A 20537-nucleotide genomic window follows, 5' to 3' on the forward strand; every position below is an offset into this window, starting at 1 on the left:
AAACACCAAAAATATACAGAAAACAGATTCCATCACACATTGGGTGGGGCAGGGACTAGAAGTAGTTGATAGCTTCTGCTACCTAGGTGACCAAGTCAGTAGCGGTGGTGGATGTTCTGGGAGTGTAGCTGCCAGAATAAGAATAGGCTGGGCGAAGTTCAGAGAGCTCCTACCTCTGCTGGTATACTGTATGATTAAGAAATTTGCTTTGCTATTGCATGGTTTCAGGTTTGATCCCATTGTGTAGCACCTTGGTTAAGTGTCTTCTAGTTTCTATAGCCTTGGATCAACTTATATTGATTTGAATCTATGGTAGAAGATACTTGCCCACTGAATGTAATCTAGGAGACTGCTGAAACCTGTCAGAGCAACCTGTTCTCGTTTTTGACAGCAGATACAATCTAGTACCTAGTTTAACACTACCAGTTGGTCTTTGGGTATTTCAGTAGAGTACATACTATTGACAATTCTTTCCTTTCCTCCCACCAGTATTGGGAGCTCTGAAAAAGTCATAGGTGCTATCCTACATTCTCTAGCTAAGTATTAAAAATATAAAAAAATAGTGGCTGTCACATTGACCAGAATTACAAGCACTGTTGCTGCTCAGTAAGTGACAATAACTGTAATATGATACAAACTCACATTGCTCACTTGACTTTTGTGACTCTCAGTAGTTTAACTGATGCGACTTTTAGTAGTGTGATTAGAATTTTTTACTGGAATAAAATTCATTTTAAGCAATTTCTATTCTTTTTTTAACACCCATTTTATATAACGTAATAAGTCTTTATAACTTTTCTTGTTTTAACTTTCTTTCAAGAAACCCATCTAGTTTTTTAGGTCACTTCTGTTTCGATCCCTCTTACTAAATGTTTTATTACTGGTTTGCCTCTTTCTATCACTCTGTTTCGCTCATTCTTCGCGTATTTTTTCTGTTTCTCTCTTTACACTTTCGTCCCTCAGTCTTTCACTAGCTTGTTCTTTATGTTTATATGACTTTTGCTTTCATATCTCTCCCCTTATTTTCTTTCCACTCCTTCACATTCTACAGTTCTCTCATCGATACAGTTTTTTTCTTCCATTCTCGCAAGTTATTTCTTTTTATCCTCTAAACCTGTTGCTCTAGTTTTGTGTCAGTTCTCTCTCCGCACTTGCAATTTTATTGCCTCTACCAACTGTTTTTCATAAATATATTTACATACACACACACACACTATCTTCTACAACACTAAATACATAAATAACAGACTCAGCGATTTAATCTAACAGCAAGTAACTTCCTATGCCCATTCTACTTGTCTTTCCTTTATCCCCCCCCCCCCAATAATCATATATACAGACATAAAATATGTAATTTTCTAAAATATGGTTATCTCCCTTCAAATGATGATCTTCTTTCTCACTTATATAATATCTCGAAGATAGTTTACTAGTATGTCGCCTATTATAGGCTAGCATCAAGTACTCTTGTCGCTAGTTTTTCGTTCTTTATCTCTTCGTCATCTTTTGCTTTATATATAGTTATAGTCTAAAAGAAACCTAAATCAACAAGTAGCCATGGCAAATAATAACAACGAGGAAAAAGCTCGCCAGCTCCTACTTCAAGCAGAGAAAAAACTCGGATCTTCGAAAGGTATTCTCTCGTCATTGTTTGGGTAAGCATATTTTGATTACAATGTAAACCCAATTACTCCGCCTCCCATGTTAGAAAATATATATATATACAGTAGGATAAAAAAAAAAGGGATGAGCAAATACAGAATGGTGTTTCCTACATTGTCGAATCTGTCTGTGTAAATATGCATTTGCCCGTCCCTCTCTTATACGAAAGAAAACTCCCCAAATTACTCTAGAATTTGGTTATCTCAGATTAATGTATTTATTTCAGTAAATAGTGCTCACTTTTGATCAGACTGTCACTTCACATATGAATATGAATTTCACATATTTTAAAAAACATTTTCCTTTCCACTTGCATCGTCTTGCTTGGTTGTATTGTGTTCTTTGGACATTCGAACGCTCTGACAACAGATATGTTCTTATATATACATAAATTTTACATATTTACGCATACACATCATATTTATACATATCTGCTTTACATTACTTATTGCAAGGATATATATATATATATATATATATATATATATATATATATATATATATATATATATATATATATATATATACATATATATATACATATATATATATAAAAATAATAACTGGAGTTTACACTCTATCGAACGGATACACACATACATGTTCTTATACATTACTCATACAACCATATCCACATTTGAGGTCTAGGATTTGTGACCTATTGAACAGTTTATAACCTAATTAATGTAGATATACCTGTAATTCTATATGTCAAGTAGTTAATATGTGTGTGTTAAATATAATGTAATGTTGATTTTACCACCCCCGATATCAGTCGGGTGGGCTGTCAAAGAGATCAACTCAATTCACACCAATATTATCTCTGACATCACATCAGGATCGATTGTTTGTCATTACGAGTAACCTATAATATTATAGTATCAAGTCTGTGTGTATGTATGTGGATGGATTTGTTCATTCTAGTGGACGTGTGATATGATTAGTATTTTTTTTTATCATACATGACGTGATGTGATATTTTCATCACCCTTTCACAAAATAAATATTTATTATAATACTGCCACTTGTCATATAACAAACTCGAGCATTCTTCGGACTACGTAATAAATAGATTTCTCTAAATAACAAGTGTTCAATTTTTCGCATACATTTACCGTTACAGCTTCTGGTACTACCACCACTATTATATATATATATATATATATATATATATATATGATTTACTTTTCGTAATGAGATAAAAAAAAAACCCAAGGCTGTGTACATTATAGAACATTTATATATATATATATATATATATGTTTTATTCCTAATGGACACTAAACATTTTGCTTTTTGTTGTTGTTTTAAATTTCTTTTCGTTGGATTTAGCTTTAAAGGAATTTTAGGTTTTACACATGTCCTCTTAACAAAAGTATTATTCTGAAAACAAGGATTGAAGGCTTAGATAAAATTATTTTGAAAAAATTATTTAATTTGAAAATCTTCAAATGGTGGTGGTGGTGGTGGGAGACAAGGCATTTATATTTTGTACTAATTTACAGTACAGTTATTTTGATTATTATTTAAAAAATTATTATTATTATGAAATCATCATTTTTATGAATAAGCAAATCGTTACTATTTTTTCTGTCGTTATTTATTATGCACGCACTATGCTACTACCGTAAGTTTTTGGCGAATCAAGACCGTAACATAGTTTCGATTCACAGTTGAAATTAATTTTACTGCATCGCTAATGAAAAAGGCATAAACGTCATCATAGCACATTTTAGATTGTCTTTTGGGAATTTATAACTTCATGATTATTCTAAGAGATTGTTAATTATTTGTGTCAATGCCCAACGTAAATCGTCACTAAATAGTAAACACTCATATACATAAAAGCTATCAACATAAAGCTATTATCATAATGAATGTACATGCAAATAAAATTTAGCAAAACTAGTATTCCTATAGAGCATGCATGCACGAATTTATAGTGGGGACATAAGTTATGTTTATAATTCAAAGGCACTTTATTTTTTTGTTGCAAAATAATGTAATGAAAGATTGACTGTCTTTACTTTCAGCAACAATTTGGTGGTGTGACATGTAATTCGATAGGAGATCCAAATTAAATTCTTACATCAAATTTTCCAAGCACAAGAAAAATACTGACAGTGGTTCTACTAAATTCGTTATTTTCAAAATTAATTGTAAGAAAGGCAGTGTATTTCATCCGAAAGTAACAAATGGTGAACCACTTTCTTTAAGTTTATAATAAATAAGTTATAAGTAGTTATTACCTCGTATTGTGTATGTGCACCTCAGCATATCAAGAAACCGCTTGTGTTTATAAGGAGCTATCTGAAAAGTGGGCGTTGGTATTGAAGAAAGATTGAGTTTATTGAGTTTTATTTTATTTAGGGAATGGGGTACTATTTTGGAGAGGGCCTAGGCTTAGTTAAATGAATTGGTCCTAGTATTTCATTGATCTGGGAGTAGATATTATCAGGGTGTGAACTCACCAGAAGGAAGTATTGAATTTTGAAAACTATAGAAACACTGTTTTCATCTGTCCATTATTCACTAACAACTGTCATCATCATCATCATCATCGTTTAACGTCCGCTTTCCATGCTAGCATGGGTTGGACGATTTGACTGAGGACTGGTGAAACCGGATGGCAACACCAGGCTCCAGTCTGATTTGGCAGAGTTTCTACAGCTGGATGCCCTTCCTAACGCCAACCACTCAGAGAGTGTAGTGGGTGCTTTTACGTGTCACCCGCACGAAAACGGCCACGCTCGAAATGGTGTCTTTTATGTGCCACCCGCACAAGCCAGTCCAGGGGCACTGGCAACGATCTCGCTCGAAAATCCTACAGGAGCCAGTCAGGCGGTACTGGCAACGGCCACGCTCAAAATGGTGCATCTCATGTGCCACCCGCACAAGAACCAGTCCAGGGGCACTGGCAACGATCTTACTTGGCTTGCCGGGTCTTCTCACGCACAGCCCATTTCCAAAGGTCTCGGTCCGTAGTCATCGCCTCGGTGAGGCCCAATGTACGAAGGTCTTGCCTCACCACCTCAGCCCAGGTCTTCCTGGGCCTACCTCTTCCACGGGTTCCCTCAACTGTTAGGGTGTGGCACTTTTTCACGCAGCTATCCTCCTCCATTCTCACCACATGTCCATACCAGCGCAATCGTCTCTCTTGCACGCCACAACTGATGCTTCTAATGTTCAGCTTTTCTCTCAAGATACTTACACTCTGACGGGTATTCACATTGACATTACACATCCAACGGAGCATACTGGCTTCATTCCTTGCGAGCTTACGTATGTCCTCAGCAGTTACAGCCCATGTTTCACTGCCATGTAGCATATAAGCATGAAACCTGAAATTTTTATAAGGAATATGTTGAAAGTTTAGCATTTATAATTAATTAATGGTGCACTAAACAGTGGATGATGATATTTAATGTATTTGTGAATGCTCAAATGTGGAAACTGTCTTGGATGACAAGTTCTTTGTAGACTTGTGTGCATGAAAATTAACCATGTTGGGCTATGAATAATGCCAGTAAACTTTAAGGTGTGTTTCTGTGTAGTTTCATCAGTTACAGACGTTGAATCAGTTGTTCATAGCTCACTAAAATCTGCCAGTCTTATATGTAAAGAGCAAAAAATACATTTTGCTGGTACTTGCTAAGCTTTGTCAAATTGGAATTAATTAATAACACACTAAAGGTGGTGAGCTGGCAGAATCATTAGCACGCTGGGCAAAATGCTTTGTGGCATTACATCTCGTCTTTACATTCTGAGTTCAAATTCCATCGAGATGAACTTTGTTTTTCATCCTTTGGGGGTCAGTAATATAAGTACCCGCTGAGTACTGGGGTTAATGTAATTGACTTGCCCCTGAACTTGCTAGTCTTGTGCCAAAATTTGAAATTAGTTAAAGACACCACTATGCAGCGATCTCTAACTGATGAAGAAATGTATCTTACATGCAGAAAAGTATCTTACACTAATGATTTCATTTAGAGCTCAGCTCAGAGAATGTCTCCTTTGAGACAGATACCACCATGATCTTTCCATGTTTGAATGCACATGAACATGTTAAATATAAATGTATATTTTATTTTAATCATTGCTGCATAATGTGCTTTTAATTAGATAATTCCATCTTTATAAGATGAACACTCACCAACAAATGTATTTTTTGTTATTTACTTATAAGAACAGTAGTTCTTAGTGAGCTATGAATGATTGATTTGGTGTCTGTAACTGACGAAGTGTAAGACACATGTTTCTGCATAGTTACACTGGCATCATTTGTAGTCCTGCTCAGTGTATTTTTACACATGTAATCTATAAGAATTCCTACTGTGAGGAAGTTACCACAGCAAAGGTCTTTCTACATTTGAGTGAACTGAAATGTATTAAATGTAAATTTACACAACTTTATTTTAGCATTCATGCTTTTCCACATGGTTGTTATGCAACTTAAATAAATCAAATTACTTCCAAGTTGAAGCTGAAATTAAACTGTCACTGCCGTATATATATATATATATATATATATATATATATATATATATATATATATATATATATATATATATATATATATATATATATATATATGTGTGTGTGTGTGTGTGTATATGTTTGTGTGTCTGTGTTTGTCCCCCCCCCCCCCAACTTCGCTTGACAACCGAGGCTGGTGTGTTTACGTCCCCATAACTTAACGGTTCGGCAAAAAGAGACCGGTAGAATAAGTACTAGGCTTCCAAAGAATAAGTCCTGGGGTCGATTTGCTCGACTAAAAGGCGGTGCCCCAGCATGGCCGCAGTCAAATGACTGAAACAAGTAAAAGAGTATACTATGTTGACTGCTCTTATTGTAACAGTTCCTGAGTTAGTTTTTTCTGAAATTGAATTCTTCTCTGAATAATGATAGCAAATTCTTATTTTTAAAGAAATAACTAAAATGCCATCATCATCAGTTCTGCTTTAGCCATACTGCCATTGTTTATCTCTTTCTCATGGGTTTACAATACAACATCCATCTATATATTATTCCTTCCTCATAATGCAAAGTTCACAGAGTCCCAACTACTTTGATCTACCACTGTTGCATATTCAATCACCAAACTATGACACTTTCCTCTAACATGTGTCATCAATACTTGTTCGTGTCTATATCAATATTATCAGTTTTCATATATATGTATTTACCAATGCCTTTGATACCTTTTTAGTTTTTCAACTTAACTGCATTCAAACTTCTTCATAAATTACCATCATGCTTGTTCTTGTCCAAAATGTCAACCCTCCCTGCAAATCCCTGTCTGCTAATGTCTTTCCTACAGACATTGATGCACAGATATTCAAGCTAAGCATTAACCATACCATTCTCACCAATCCCAGACAGCCTGTAAATTAATAAAATATACTCAATATACCAAATTTTTTTAGACTGTAGCATTTATACCAGAATTTATATTAAGATTATATGGTTTACAACATCATTTGTGTCACACTCAGCTCCTCAGATGAAAGATGATCTTTGCCATTGACTTATTTTTGGAGGGTAGAATGAACAACCATTCTCTTGAGTTTTTAATCTATATCTAAATTCCTTAACACCCACCACAGTCTAAAATGTGGAACCCTACAATGTAGAATTATTTGTTCTTGTTTGTTAAGAAGTTGTTAACTAGACATGACATCTATATTTCCATATCCAGATTCAAAGCTATATGGTTTATAATGAAATAGTTAAGTGAGTGCTAACATAGTTGATGTTGGTAGGGCTGTTTTGTATGTTATAGGCCTTAGAATATACCAATGTGATCCCTACTATTTCTAGCATAATAAATGACCACGTAGAGGATGGACTACCTTTCGAGTTAGTTTAAAAGATAGAAATTAAGAGTGTGATAAAATAATGAAAGAAATATTTACTGAGTAAGTGAGTACTATTAGACAAATGAATGAAATGAATGATAATTAGGTGTGACATATCAGAAAAGTTACACAAATTGGCAGTTAAATGCGTTGACTAGCAGAATACCACCCAGAGGGCAATCTTTCTGCTAGATAGTTTAATGATTAAGTCTAGTCGAGAAAGACAACTTGAATTAAGAATTGAATGAAGATATGCATGAAATGTGAAACCTGAAACAAAATCAATGATGTGTGGCCTGTGTTGTGTGTGTGTGTGTGTATATGTGTGTGCGTATCTTTCTCTCTTTGTCATATATAATTTACAGACGAGAAAGTAAATTTTGAATGCAGTATAGCTGAGAAAACAGCAGAGAAAGATTGGGTATTTACCCTTAGAAGACAGAAAAAAATTGCCAGCAGGCAGCTACTTTTTTCCATCTTCTAAGGGTAAATATCCAATCTTTCTCTGCTGTTTATACAGCTATACTATGTTTGAAATTTGTTTTCTTGTCTGTAAAATACCAACACATTCGGTGTTTCCAAAGTTTGTTTATAAAATATTCTCATGTCTTTGCTTGATTCAATTCATAGTGTCATACATTATATATATATATATATATATATATATATATATATATATATATACACACGCACACACATGTTCACATACACATATACTTGTTGGCATTAGGAAGAGCATTCAGCCATAGAAACCACACCAAAGTAGATACTGTAACACTATGCAGTCCTTGGACCCATCAGATTCTTGTCAAACCATCCAACCCATGTCAACATAGATGTTAAATGATGATGACGATCACAACACACACACCATCATCATTTAACTTCCATTGTCCATGCCAGCATGAGTTGGATGGTTTGATCAGAGCTGGCAAGTTGGAAGGCTGCACAAAACTCCAGTCTGACTTGGTATGGTTTCTATGGCTTGATGCCCTTCTTAAAGCCAACCACTCTGAGAGTGTAATGGGTGCTTTTATGTGCCACCAGCATGGGTGCCATTTGTGTGATACAAGTATCTACTATGATTTTACTTGGCTTGATGGGTCTTCTCAAGCACGACATAATGCCAAATGTCTCGGTCTTGCCTTCATTAAGGTCCAACACTCGAAAGGAACTCAGCTACCTTGCCTTTGTGAGGCCCAATGCTTGAAAGGTGCTTTTTACGTGCCAGTTATGTGACACCAGCATCAGTCATGACTATGATTTCACTTGGCTTGATGGGTCTTCTCAAGCACAACATACCACCAAAGGTCCTGGTCACTAGTCATTGGCACTATGAGGCCCAAAGTTCGAAGATCATGCTTCACCACCTTGTCCCATGTCTTTCTGGGTCCACCTCTACCACTGGTTCCCTCAACATTCTGTCTTATAAGGGTAAATACCCAATTTTTCTCTGTTGTCTTTACAACTTTCCTGTGTTTGAAATTTACTTTCTTGTCTCCAATATACCAACCACATTCAACACTTCCAAAGTTTTGTATGTAAAATGATGTATTCAAAAGTTATTATTTAGCATTAAAATTGACGATAATTGTTGTCAGGAGAGCTGTTTAGCTTAATGATTACAGCACTCAGCTGGTATGTGAGGGATATAGGTTCAAGTCCTGTAGCCACCTGCTGGCAACTTTTTTTCTGTCTTATAAGGGTAAATACCCAATCTTTTACTGGTATCCTTTCAGCTTAAATGTGTTCAAAATTTATTTGTCTGCAAAATACTAACCACATTTGATGCTTCCAAAGTTTATATATATATATATATATATATACATACATATGGTGAATGCGTAAGTACTGACAGAGGATTAAGTCTGGAATCAACCGAGTTGAGTGGTCTCGACTGATGAGGCTATACAATTGGCCAAAACTGACCGATCAATATAGGCAATTCTAGATCAGTGTCTCTGAGCAATTACAGTCCATATCAATACATATGTATACAATTATGTGCTTTAACTACAACATTAAGGCCTTTTAGCTCTTTTGTCTAGCAGTGTAGGTGTTCTAATATTTAGTGACAATTATAATGTGTGTATGTGTGTGTGTATGTATATGTATATATACACACACATTTAAAGAAATTCATGTGCAAGGAACTACTGCAAAAAGAAGACCAAAGAAGAAAAGGGCTGAGAGGGTGAAAGCTGATCTCAGGTAACTGAACCCTTCAAAAGAATACAAGACAGGCTGAAATGCCATGTTGGAGAGAATCCTTCCAAGCCATACTTTACAAACCTGCTCAAAAATACCCCTTAAAACTTCAAATACATTTGCCTTTGAAACTTAGTCACCCATCTCTAAAAAACTTTAATTCAATAATAATAATTGACTTATCACTTAATCTAGTAGTCACTCAGGATATAGGTATATGCCACCTACGAACAAAATAGGATCACAGGAGCACAAAGTAAACATGAGCTGTGCAAGCCCAGAGCCAGCTTCATTGCCAGCAAAGCACCTGTGCCTGATCTGTGGCAGAACCTTCTGAGCATGCATTGGCCTGATCAGCCACAGCTGGATGCACTGTGACCCATCTTCTCCTATATGATGTCCTGGTTATCGTTGACAACAACAGATGAAAATTAGGTATTTGTACTGTTGGCACATACTAATAGTGTTAGTGAGAACTGTGTTATCTACAGTGAATATTTTAATAGCCCCCATGATTCTTAATATAGGAAAGTAGTTAATTATCAATTGAAATTCAATAAACTACATACAATTCATGAAATCTATTCTTTCATTTTTCAGAAGTCCTTCCAAGACTGAAGAAGCAGCTGAATTATTTGTCAGGGCTGCAAATGCATTCAAGATGGCCAAAAACTGGGCTTGTAAGTTATGATGTTATGTCTATCAATTGCATTACCCTTATACTTATCACAATATTTTGACAAAGTATATAAAGATAGAAATTATGGTTTAGTATAAAATGCTAGAAGCCATATGATAGAAATAAACATTTTTCTACAGATCTCTGAAGTTGAACATTGTCAGGCTTGGTTAAAACCTGTATAGTGACCATTTTTCTATCTAAGCACCATCTAGATCCAATATTATTTGAGAAAATTGAACTGGGGTTTGTGAGTAGCTCAAATCCCCTATTCAACGACATCTGAAAGTTAATGAAGTCACTTTCTAGGAAATGACCCATATCAAACATGTTTAGTTATACTTCAGTTTGATTTTAGTCCATATAATACACTGTAATATATTGTTTCAAGGTAGTATTTAGTTGTATTAAGTGCAGTGTGTGTGTATGTGTGATGTGAACATTTCTGTCTTAATTTTTTCTCTGTTTTGATATGAAATTTGTAATCTTCATTTTCAAAATGTTAGGGAGTCAATCAAGGTAAACTTTGGCTCCATTGAAGTTGAGAAGGTACCTTGACTAAAAAGAAAAAAACAAAACAAAACACTCCCCCTTCTTTGATTGGTTTGACAATTTCTCTGAGGTCTCTGATTAAGTAGTCTATAGTACAAATTATATAATTGGACATGCAACTCAAAGAAGTGAACATACTTGGAATGTTAGCAAAATGTACCTTTGGGCTTTGAGGCTATAATCATTCTAGATTTTAGAGCAAGGCATTCTAAGTCAGAAATTCTTTGCATTTTTTTCGGTATTTAGTAGTTACAGATAATTCAAAACCAGTTAATTATTGGCACTCTTGACCTTCTGTATATCTATTCTTTTTACTTTACTGTTTTATAGCTGCTGGACAATGTTTTTGTAGAGCAGCCCAGCTTCAGATTAGTCTTCAAAGTCGACATGAAGCTGCATCACATTATGTTGATGCAGGGAATGCTTACAAGAAAGCTGATCCAAATGGTAAGAGTTGACTGTTTTTTTTTCTTTTATCATCTTCCCTCAGGTTTACCATCCTAGAGCATCTGGTTGTAAAGCAATGATTCAATAATATATTCATCTAACCCATGATAGCATGGAATTATTATATTAGCTTACAGCTGTTTCTGCTATAAGATGCAGTGGACTCATTGTTGAAAGTTTCTGAGTAACATTTCATGTTTGAGGTTCTGATGAAGCTATAAAGTATTATTACTCAGTCACTCAAATATGAGTACATCACCTCTTATGGTGGAAACAGCTGTAAGCTAATCATTTATTCCTTTGTCATCTCTTTTTTCTTTTTATCACTTTGTACTCGACTAATGCTTTCTTCGGAAGCATATGTATATTGAATTCTACACCAGGTTATTATTAGTATCGTAATACCTAAGTGAAATAAATATATACACACATGCATGTTCTTCTCAATGTTTCTTGAAGTAAGTTGCAAATAATTTCTTTTATACTTTCATCCATTTCTAATGTCAATGTCACTTTAAAAACAATTTTATTTCTTTATTTTAATTGTGCAGAAGCTATCAACAGTCTCTTGAAAGCTGTTGAAATTTACACAGATATGGTGAGTATTACTTAAACTTCTTGAATTCTTCTTCATAATTCCTTGAAACTGCTTTCTCCCTTCAGCAGTCTTTAAATCTTTACATACAGTTTTATTTGTCATGGAAAATGCATTGCATTTAAAATTAATTTTAAACTGCTATATGCTGTCTTGTTTGAAAATTACTGTAGGTCTGCTTTCTCTAAAAGCCTTTTATGTTGCCAAAGGTCATTATGAATCTCTGAAGAAATTGAATGTATTTTTTAGACACCTTTTGATTAATGTGTTAATCATGGCACTAGGAATGAAGAGGAATCAAAACTCCTGGAGTTCTGTGATGCAAAATTTCTATCTTTATATACTTTGTCAAAATATTGTGATAAGTATAAGGGTAATGCAATTGATAGACATAACATCATAACTTACAAGCCCAGTTTTTGGCCATCTTGAATGCATTTGCAGCCCTGACAAATAATTCAGCTGCTTCTTCAGTCTTGGAAGGACTTCTGAAAAATGAAAGAATAGATTTCATGAATTGTATGTAGTTTATTGAATTTCAAATTGATAATTAACTGCTTTCCCATATTAAGAATCATGGGGGCTATTAAAATATTCACTGTAGATAACACAGTTCTCACTAACACTATTAGTATGTGCCAACAGTACAAATACCTAATTTTCATCTGTTGTTGTCAACGATAACCAGGACATCATATAGGAGAAGATGGGTCACAGTGCATCCAGCTGTGGCTGATCAGGCCAATGCATGCTCAGAAGGTTCTGCCACAGATCAGGCACAGGTGCTTTGCTGGCAATGAAGCTGGCTCTGGGCTTGCACAGTTCATGTTTACTTTGTGCTCCTGTGATCCTATTTTGTTTGTAGGTGGCATATACCTATATCCTGAGTGACTACTAGATTAAGTGATAAGTCAATTATTATTATTGAATTAAAGTTTTTTAGAGATGGGTGACTAAGTTTCAAAGGCAAATGTATTTGAAGTTTTAAGGGGTATTTTTGAGCAGGTTTGTAAAGTATGGCTTGGAAGGATTCTCTCCAACATGGCATTTCAGCCTGTCTTGTATTCTTTTGAGGGGTTCAGTTACCTGAGATCAGCTTTCACCCTCTCAGCCCTTTTCTTCTTTGGTCTTCTTTTTGCAGTAGTTCCTTGCACATGAATTTCTTTAAATGTGTGTGTATATATACATATACATACATATACACACACACACACACACACACATGCACACACACACTATAATTGTCACTAAATATGACTAGGATATTAGAATACCTACATTGCTAGAAAAAAGAGCTAAAAGCCCTTAATGCTGTAGTTAAAGCACATAATTGTATACATATGTATTGACATGGACTGTAACCACCAAGAAACACTGGTCTAGAATTGCCTATACTGAAAGAAGAATAGCTTTAAAAATAGATTTTGAGATTATCAATGGTGAGAATGGGCTAAACAGAAATTGAATAGTGTGAGGTAGAATTTGATCTTTCTACCTAGCCATTTGTGGAAATGCTCAGATCAGAGACATTAGTGGAAAAATTATTGTTTTTGTTGAATTTGAGGGTAACTGATTTGTTAGACACTATCCTATGAATCTTCTTGATCAGAATTTAGTGATGTTATTTTTTCAATAACAGTAACTGCGTTCAATATTAAAATAAAAGTTAATTGAAGATGTATGTAATTCTTAATCTCTTATCTCTATATCATCAGTTTTTTTCCATGGTGACAAAGGTTTTTAATACAGCACCTCTCATGTGCTGTTACTCCTAACAGCTACACCACTAGTGTGCTCAGGGTTGACTTAATTGATACATTTAGTGAGCTTGAGATTTTGATTGTATTTTTTATTGATAAATGTCCTTCCTATCGTAAATTACTGTGATGATATGGGTTGGGTTTGTTTATTTTCACACAAGCAGTAAAGACATCAGCTTTCTTGGGTTGAGGCTCCCTCTAATTAGTGTTAGAGCCCCTGAGGGAAACACAACTACTTATCATATTTATTGCATATGAATGTAAAATTGAGTTTCTGTATTTTTGACAAATGCTCTGTAGCAAAGACCTAAATGGTTTTGTTCTTTTTCTTACAGGGTAGATTCACTATTGCTGCCAAACATCATATTACTGTCGCTGAAATCTATGAGAATGAGTTGGCTGACATTGAGCAGGTTGGTTATTTTCTTTTTGGGAAGTTGCAGTATTTGGATTGTGTTGTATTCTACAGGGTGTCCACAAAGTCTGGGTACATAGGGATTAACACATACTTTAAGAAATTATTATTTCTTACATCTAATTGTTTATGTTATGATTTTATTTACTCCATGTACCCACATGGGGATTAACACATACTTTAAAAACTTATTATTTCTTATATTTAATTGATTATGTTATGATTTTATTTACTCTATGTACCCAGACTTTGTGGACACCCTGTAGAGTAAGACATTTATACACAACAGGGATGCTGTCAGTAAGGTGAGGGTTGGCAATGAGTATAGCGAAGGATTCAGAGTAGAAATAGGGGTTCACCAAGGATCAGTCCTTAGCCCCCTCTTGTTCATCATTATCCTATAGGCAATTCAAGACAATTTATGCCGATGACCTTGCTCTTATAGCTGAATCACTACCAGAACTAGAGAAGTTTCAGGTGTGGAAGCAAGGTCTAGAATAGAAGGGCTTTAAAGTTAATCTAGCAAAAACCAAAGTCTTAGTAAATAGGAAACCAAACAAATCACAATTCCATTCAGGTAGATGGCCTGGCTTGATCTGTAGAAAAGGCATAGGTAGAAACTCCTTAAGATGTACCCGGTGTAAGCTATGGACACATAAGAGGTGCAGCAATATCAGAGGGAGGATAATTTTGTGTGTGGAAAGTGCACAGGTACAATAAGCACCAAAAAAGTACAGAAAATAGATTCCATCACATGCCAGTGGGAAAACTAGAAGTAGTTGATAGCTTCTGTTACCTAGGTGACCAAGTCAGTAGCAGTGGTGGATGCTCTGAGAGCATAGCTGCTAGAATATCAATAAGCTGGGCAAAGTTCAGAGAGCTCCTACCTCTGCTGGTAACAAAGGGCCTCTTGCTCAGAGTGAAAGGCGCATTGTATGATACCTGTGTGCAAACAACCATGCTACATGACAATGAAACATGGGCTGTGACTGCTGAGGACATGAGTAGGCTTGTAAGAAATGAAGCTAGTATACTCCACTGAATGTGTAATGTCAGTATGTATGCATGACTGAGTGTAAGAGTTGGACATAAGAAGCATCAGATGTGTGCAAGAGATACGACTGTGCTGGTATGGTCATATGATGAGTATGGATGAGGACAGCTGTGTGAAGAAGTGTCACACCCTAACGGTGTAAATATACACTTCCATGTGTACTTTTCCTTTTCTTATATCTATCTCAAAGTTTAGTACCAGTCATTCTTTGGTGTGGCTGGAATCAAATTATTACTGAAATGAAGCACAAGGACTAATAATAATGGTTTCAAATTTTGGCTCATGGCCAGCAATTTCAGGAGAGGGATTAAGTCGATTTTATCGACCCCGAAAGGATGAAAGGCAAAGTCAACCTCAGCTAATAATAATAGAAATAGTACATAGGACATAGCTGAAGCACTGTTAAAAAACAGATTGAGAGGAATCCCTCATAACTGAAGAATATATCCACAAGATGATAGAAACCTGTATGTGATGAGTTCATATAGAATAGGCCGTTGTACATTAGCTATTATATACAGCCTACTATCAGAACTAGGGTCTGAATCCATTCTGTTATTTTAGCTCCATGAAAATTCCAGTGATATATCAGCAAAAAGAATATTCTTATTGAAAAGTTGTTCAATGGCTTCATAATACTAGGTCCAACTTTGGAGAAACATTGACTTAATGTGATCTTAATTTAAAGATATTTTGTGTATTAGTTCATAGTATAATTTTGTTTTTTTATATAGGCTATTTCTCACTATGAACAAGCTGCTGACTATTATAAAGGAGAAGAATCCACAAGGTTTGTGACATTTCTTTTTTGGTTCTAATATTCTAATTTATATTTAAAACAATTAAATGACACTTGTCGAGATTTACTGTGTGCTGAAATTTATTTGAATATTTCTTGTGTGGTGAAATTTATTTAGAATTTAAATAATAACAAATTCTTGTTATATGCCACAAAAGATCTACTTAATGGACAGCATTCCTTCATTCTTTTATGATGACAAAAAGAAAAAATAATATTTTATATGTGAAACAGAAACAAGTGTGATAAGGCATATAAATATTTGAATTTGCAAAGTTGCTAGAACTGTCCTGGAAATTGGAATATTGGGTAGATTTTGCAATGTTCAGAGTTCAGTTCTTGCTGAAGTTCACTTTACTTTTCATCCTTCAGAGTCTTGATTTATCCATAATATTCCTCTCTCTAATCACTTCACCTGCCGAGGCATAAGCAGCAAAGTTTATAATAACATCAGCCAAGATAAATGGCTCAAAAGAGCTCAGTTCTATCTGAACTATTTTTGGAAAATTTACATAATAGTTTAGAAGCAACTTGTATCTATCTTGATATTAAATGTAAACATGTAGAATTTTCTTCTCTTTTGCTTAGTGAACACGAAAAATTGAATTTGTAGATCTAGCCATCATTTGAAACAAAGCAACGAGACATAAACTTTTTATTATTTGATTTAAATTACTATTCTTTTATTACAGTGCAGCTAATAAATGCTTCCTGAAAGTAGCCCAATACTCAGCACAGCTAGAGCAGTACCAAAAAGCAATTGATATTTATGAAGAGGTAGGGTACCTGCTTATTTGTTTATGCTGTAGGGGACCTGCTTATTTGTTTATGCTATAGGGGACCTGCTTATTTGTTTATGCTGTGATAAATTGACAAATTTTCTAAAACTAGACATTTGTAACCATATGTGTGTGTGTGTGATATTATCATTATTATCATTTAATATCCACTTTTCCATTGTCGTATGGGTTGGAATGGAATTTGATGAGGCAGATTTTATATGGCCAGATGCCCTTCTTGTTGCCAACCCTTACCTGTTTCCAAGTAAGGTAATTTTTCCTGGTGACCAGACATGTCTTAGAAGATTGGAAACAAAGGATACTGCTTGCATGACGATGACACTTGCTTACAACTATCATGTGATATGAAGGCAGGGAGACAGTAATACAGGTACACACACACACACACAATGATGGGCTTCTTTCAGTTTCCGTCTTCCAAATCCATTTGCAATGCTTTGGTTGACCTAGTGCTATTGTAGGAAACACTTGCCCAAAGACCAAGATGCTATGCAGTGGGACTGAACCTGAAATTATGTAATTAGGAAACAAAACGTATTAGCACACAGCCACAAAACAAAATAAAACTAGTTAAACATAAAATGTTTGTGTAATTGTAGTAATGTCTTTTTTTTTTTTGTTGTTAAATTTACATACATGAATATGCTCAACTACATACAGCTTGTGTATGCATTAGCCAAAGAAAAAATGTTGAAAACATTTGCACACATTTCTTTATGGAAAAAAGATCGTTACAATCAAACTGTTAGCAAAAATGCTTCAATTTTTTTCTTCAAATTTTAGGTTGCTGCTGCTTCAATGGAGAATTCCTTACTGAAATACAGTGCTAAAGATCATTTCTTTCGAGCTGCTCTCTGTCACATGTGTAATGATATTGTTAATGCTAAACTGGTGATTCCAAAATACGAGGAGATGTTCCCTGCATTCTCTGACTCAAGGGAGTGTAACTTATTAAAGGTAAGTCATCATTATTTTACACACATTATTTTACTCTCTTCTAGTGATATAGTCTTTGACAGAGCTATCCTCCTATCATAGTTTGAAACAAGCCAGTTTTAGTCTTGAACCTGATGTAATACATTGCCAAAAAACCAAGTTCATGCATGAAGATCATGGGAAATTGAAGTAGATCAATAGTTCAAGTTATTATGATTGGGTGTCCTATTGCTCCTTGCTGAAGACAGAAAGATGCAATTTCTTTGACAATACCAGATGTTTTAGACCACAGAATAATTTCTGGTAAAGAAGAGCCTGGAAGTTGGGTTTTCTTGTCCTTGTAACTGAATGTGGGTTCTTTTAGGGATAGTGTTTTGATTCTTATTTTCAATGTTAATAACAATGTTTGACATGTTCTATAAGCACCCACCCACCCATATACAAAAGCAGTTTGTTGTATGTGGGTGGGAATGTTTCTTTGGAAGTTGTTCAAGTTGCTGTGTATGTGATATTCTTAATTATATGGATATGATCTTGTTCAAAATTGCTTCAGATTTTGTTGTTTTTAATGATTTTAAAATCCAAAATTTAGTTAAACTACAAAGTATTGATCTTTTTACATATACCCTGTATTTTATGTATTCACACATATATTCTTTACATTCCAAAATGGAGAGAGCTTTATGATAGTCAAAATTCAGTTCTGAATTTAATTCCTATTCATTACAATTTCAACCTTTGTTGCTTTGGAGTCAGTAAATTACCATAATCAAATTAATCAAATATAAACATCTCTCTGTCACTAACATTGGCTGAAGTTTTCAAGAGTTATTTCTTTTAGCTTCAGTTCAACTGTTATCAAACAGACTTACAATCAATAACATTCTTTCTTATTGGAGCTATGTAGAAATATATTCTTTAATGTTTCCTCTCCTTATTAAGATGCTAAGGTGTCTTTTAAAGGAGAACTTGTTATGGCGTTAGGAAGGGCATCCAGCTGTAGAAACTCTGCCAAATCAGACTGGAGCCTGGTGTTGCCATCCGGTTTCACCAGTCCTCAGTCAAATCGTCCAACCCATGCTAGCATGGAAAGCGGACGTTAAACGATGATGATGATGATGATGATGAAAGTACAGGCACTGATTAAGGTGCACAATACTTGCAAATTGAATCTGTCAGTTGGTTTTCCAGTGACTGCTTGAATTGTGTTGCTTCATTCATTTTACAAATAACTTTGGGGTAGCATAATATTATATGCTCATATTCTCTAAAAAAAATCTGTCTTCATGCTTTTGATAGGAGAAGAAATGCATAACTAGTAAATTTTATATATATATATATATATATATATATATTAAATGTATTTGTTTATTTACATCTCTCACATTTTCATTTACAGACTGTTTTGGATTCAATGGACAACATTGAGGCATTCACTAAAGCTGTTAGTGACTACGATTCCATATCTCGGCTAGACCAATGGCTGACGATGATTTTCTTGAGAATCAAGAATAAAATCACAGAAGAGGAGGAGAACATTTGTTAAAACTTCTAGGATGTTTTCCTTGTTGACTGTTAGTTTTTAACCCTCTTCCTTATTACCTCTTTTTTTCAACAAACACATTCTCTTCCTCTCCCATCATTTCTTTAATTTTAGGGTAGGAATTAGTTACACTATCCTAAGCACCCCCTCTCCCTTATGCAATTAAACTATTACAGAGAAGTTTGTTATCAGTATACCCCTTTCACTGTATTCTGTAAGATTAGGCTACTAGTAATCCTTTGAGATCCTACTTTCTAATCTAATCCTTGTTACTTGATGCTATTTTTAAAATCTCTTTCTCTCTCTCTCTCATATATATATATATATATATATATATATATATGTGAAGATATTTCAATCAGCACAAAAAGAGTCCAGAATTGATATTTATCAGTAAAAAGTTTAGAAACTACAGTTTTGTGATTCTGATTCTGGATAGCTAGGGTGATCAGATGAACTAAATAAAATGTATATCTGGTATCCAGCTAACATTGTTAAGGATGCTGAACAAACTGGACATTTGATTAAGCAATGGATGCCTTGTGCTTGAATTTTCTAGCTTGATTTGTTTGAGATGAGTTCAGGAAAACAAATGCAATTGATTAGCTATCCATGGGGTGTCTTCCTCTTGTTTATAATGCTATGGAATCTGGGGTAACCCCAAGCTCGAAGCCTGCATAGCTTAAAATCATAGAAATAATATATATTTATATGTATGAATATATATATATATATATATATATATATATATATATATATATATATATATATATATATATGTGTGTGTGTGTGTATCTATATATGTGTATACACACATACAAAGTATTCCTGCCCTTTTAGGTCACAGGTTAATCACTGCTAGGATACCTAACTTCTACTTGAATTGTATTTGTACTGTGAATTAATTTTTTTGCTTTTTTCATCATTATATTAATAATGTAAAGATTGAATGGAAATACTCAATGTGACCTAACATTTGTTTCCTTCTTTGTTTCCCATCCATTGTTTCCAAAGGGAAAGCTGAGAAAGCTATGAATACCCACAAACTGTTACCTAGTTTAACACAGCCAGTTGGCCTCTGTATGTCTTTAGTGGAATACACTCTGTCACAAGTATTTAAGCCAGGTTTCCACTTTGAGAATACCTAGCTCTTCCTTCCCTCCAGTCTTGGAGGCTCTGGAAAAGATCATACATATTTCCCTTTCTCTTGACTAAGCACTGAAAACAAA

At 34.6% G+C, this 20537-nt stretch overlaps 1 protein-coding gene across 1 annotated transcript; it reads left to right on the plus strand.

The window, feature by feature from the left end:
• Positions 1 to 1401: 1401 nt before the first annotated feature.
• On the plus strand, positions 1402 to 19506 carry LOC106880014 (alpha-soluble NSF attachment protein). Its single transcript, XM_052971636.2, has 9 exons — positions 1402 to 1655; positions 10329 to 10408; positions 11290 to 11406; positions 11958 to 12004; positions 14097 to 14174; positions 15965 to 16020; positions 16722 to 16806; positions 17613 to 17786; positions 19165 to 19506. Exons 1-9 carry the CDS (start codon positions 1558 to 1560, stop codon positions 19309 to 19311), a joined length of 882 nt encoding a protein of 293 aa, XP_052827596.1. The 5' UTR covers positions 1402 to 1557; the 3' UTR covers positions 19312 to 19506.
• The last annotated feature ends 1031 nt before the right edge of the window (positions 19507 to 20537 follow it).

The sequence above is a fragment of the Octopus bimaculoides genome, chromosome 11, assembly GCF_046866305.1.
Source record: "Octopus bimaculoides isolate indiv1 chromosome 11, ASM4686630v1, whole genome shotgun sequence".
Taxonomy (NCBI): Eukaryota; Metazoa; Mollusca; class Cephalopoda; order Octopoda; family Octopodidae; genus Octopus; species Octopus bimaculoides.

What these genes read in the sequence shown, in the direction of transcription:
- LOC106880014 (XM_052971636.2), top strand. Translation starts at nt 1,558, where the DNA reads ATGGCAAATAATAACAACGAGGAAAAAGCTCGCCAGCTCCTACTTCAA. An exon ending in ATTCTCTCGTCATTGTTTGG is followed by an intron (nt 1,656 to 10,328) that starts GTAAGCATATTT and finishes TTCATTTTTCAG; the next exon opens with AAGTCCTTCCAAGACTGAAG. An exon ending in AAAGGAGAAGAATCCACAAG is followed by an intron (nt 16,021 to 16,721) that starts GTTTGTGACATT and finishes CTTTTATTACAG; the next exon opens with TGCAGCTAATAAATGCTTCC.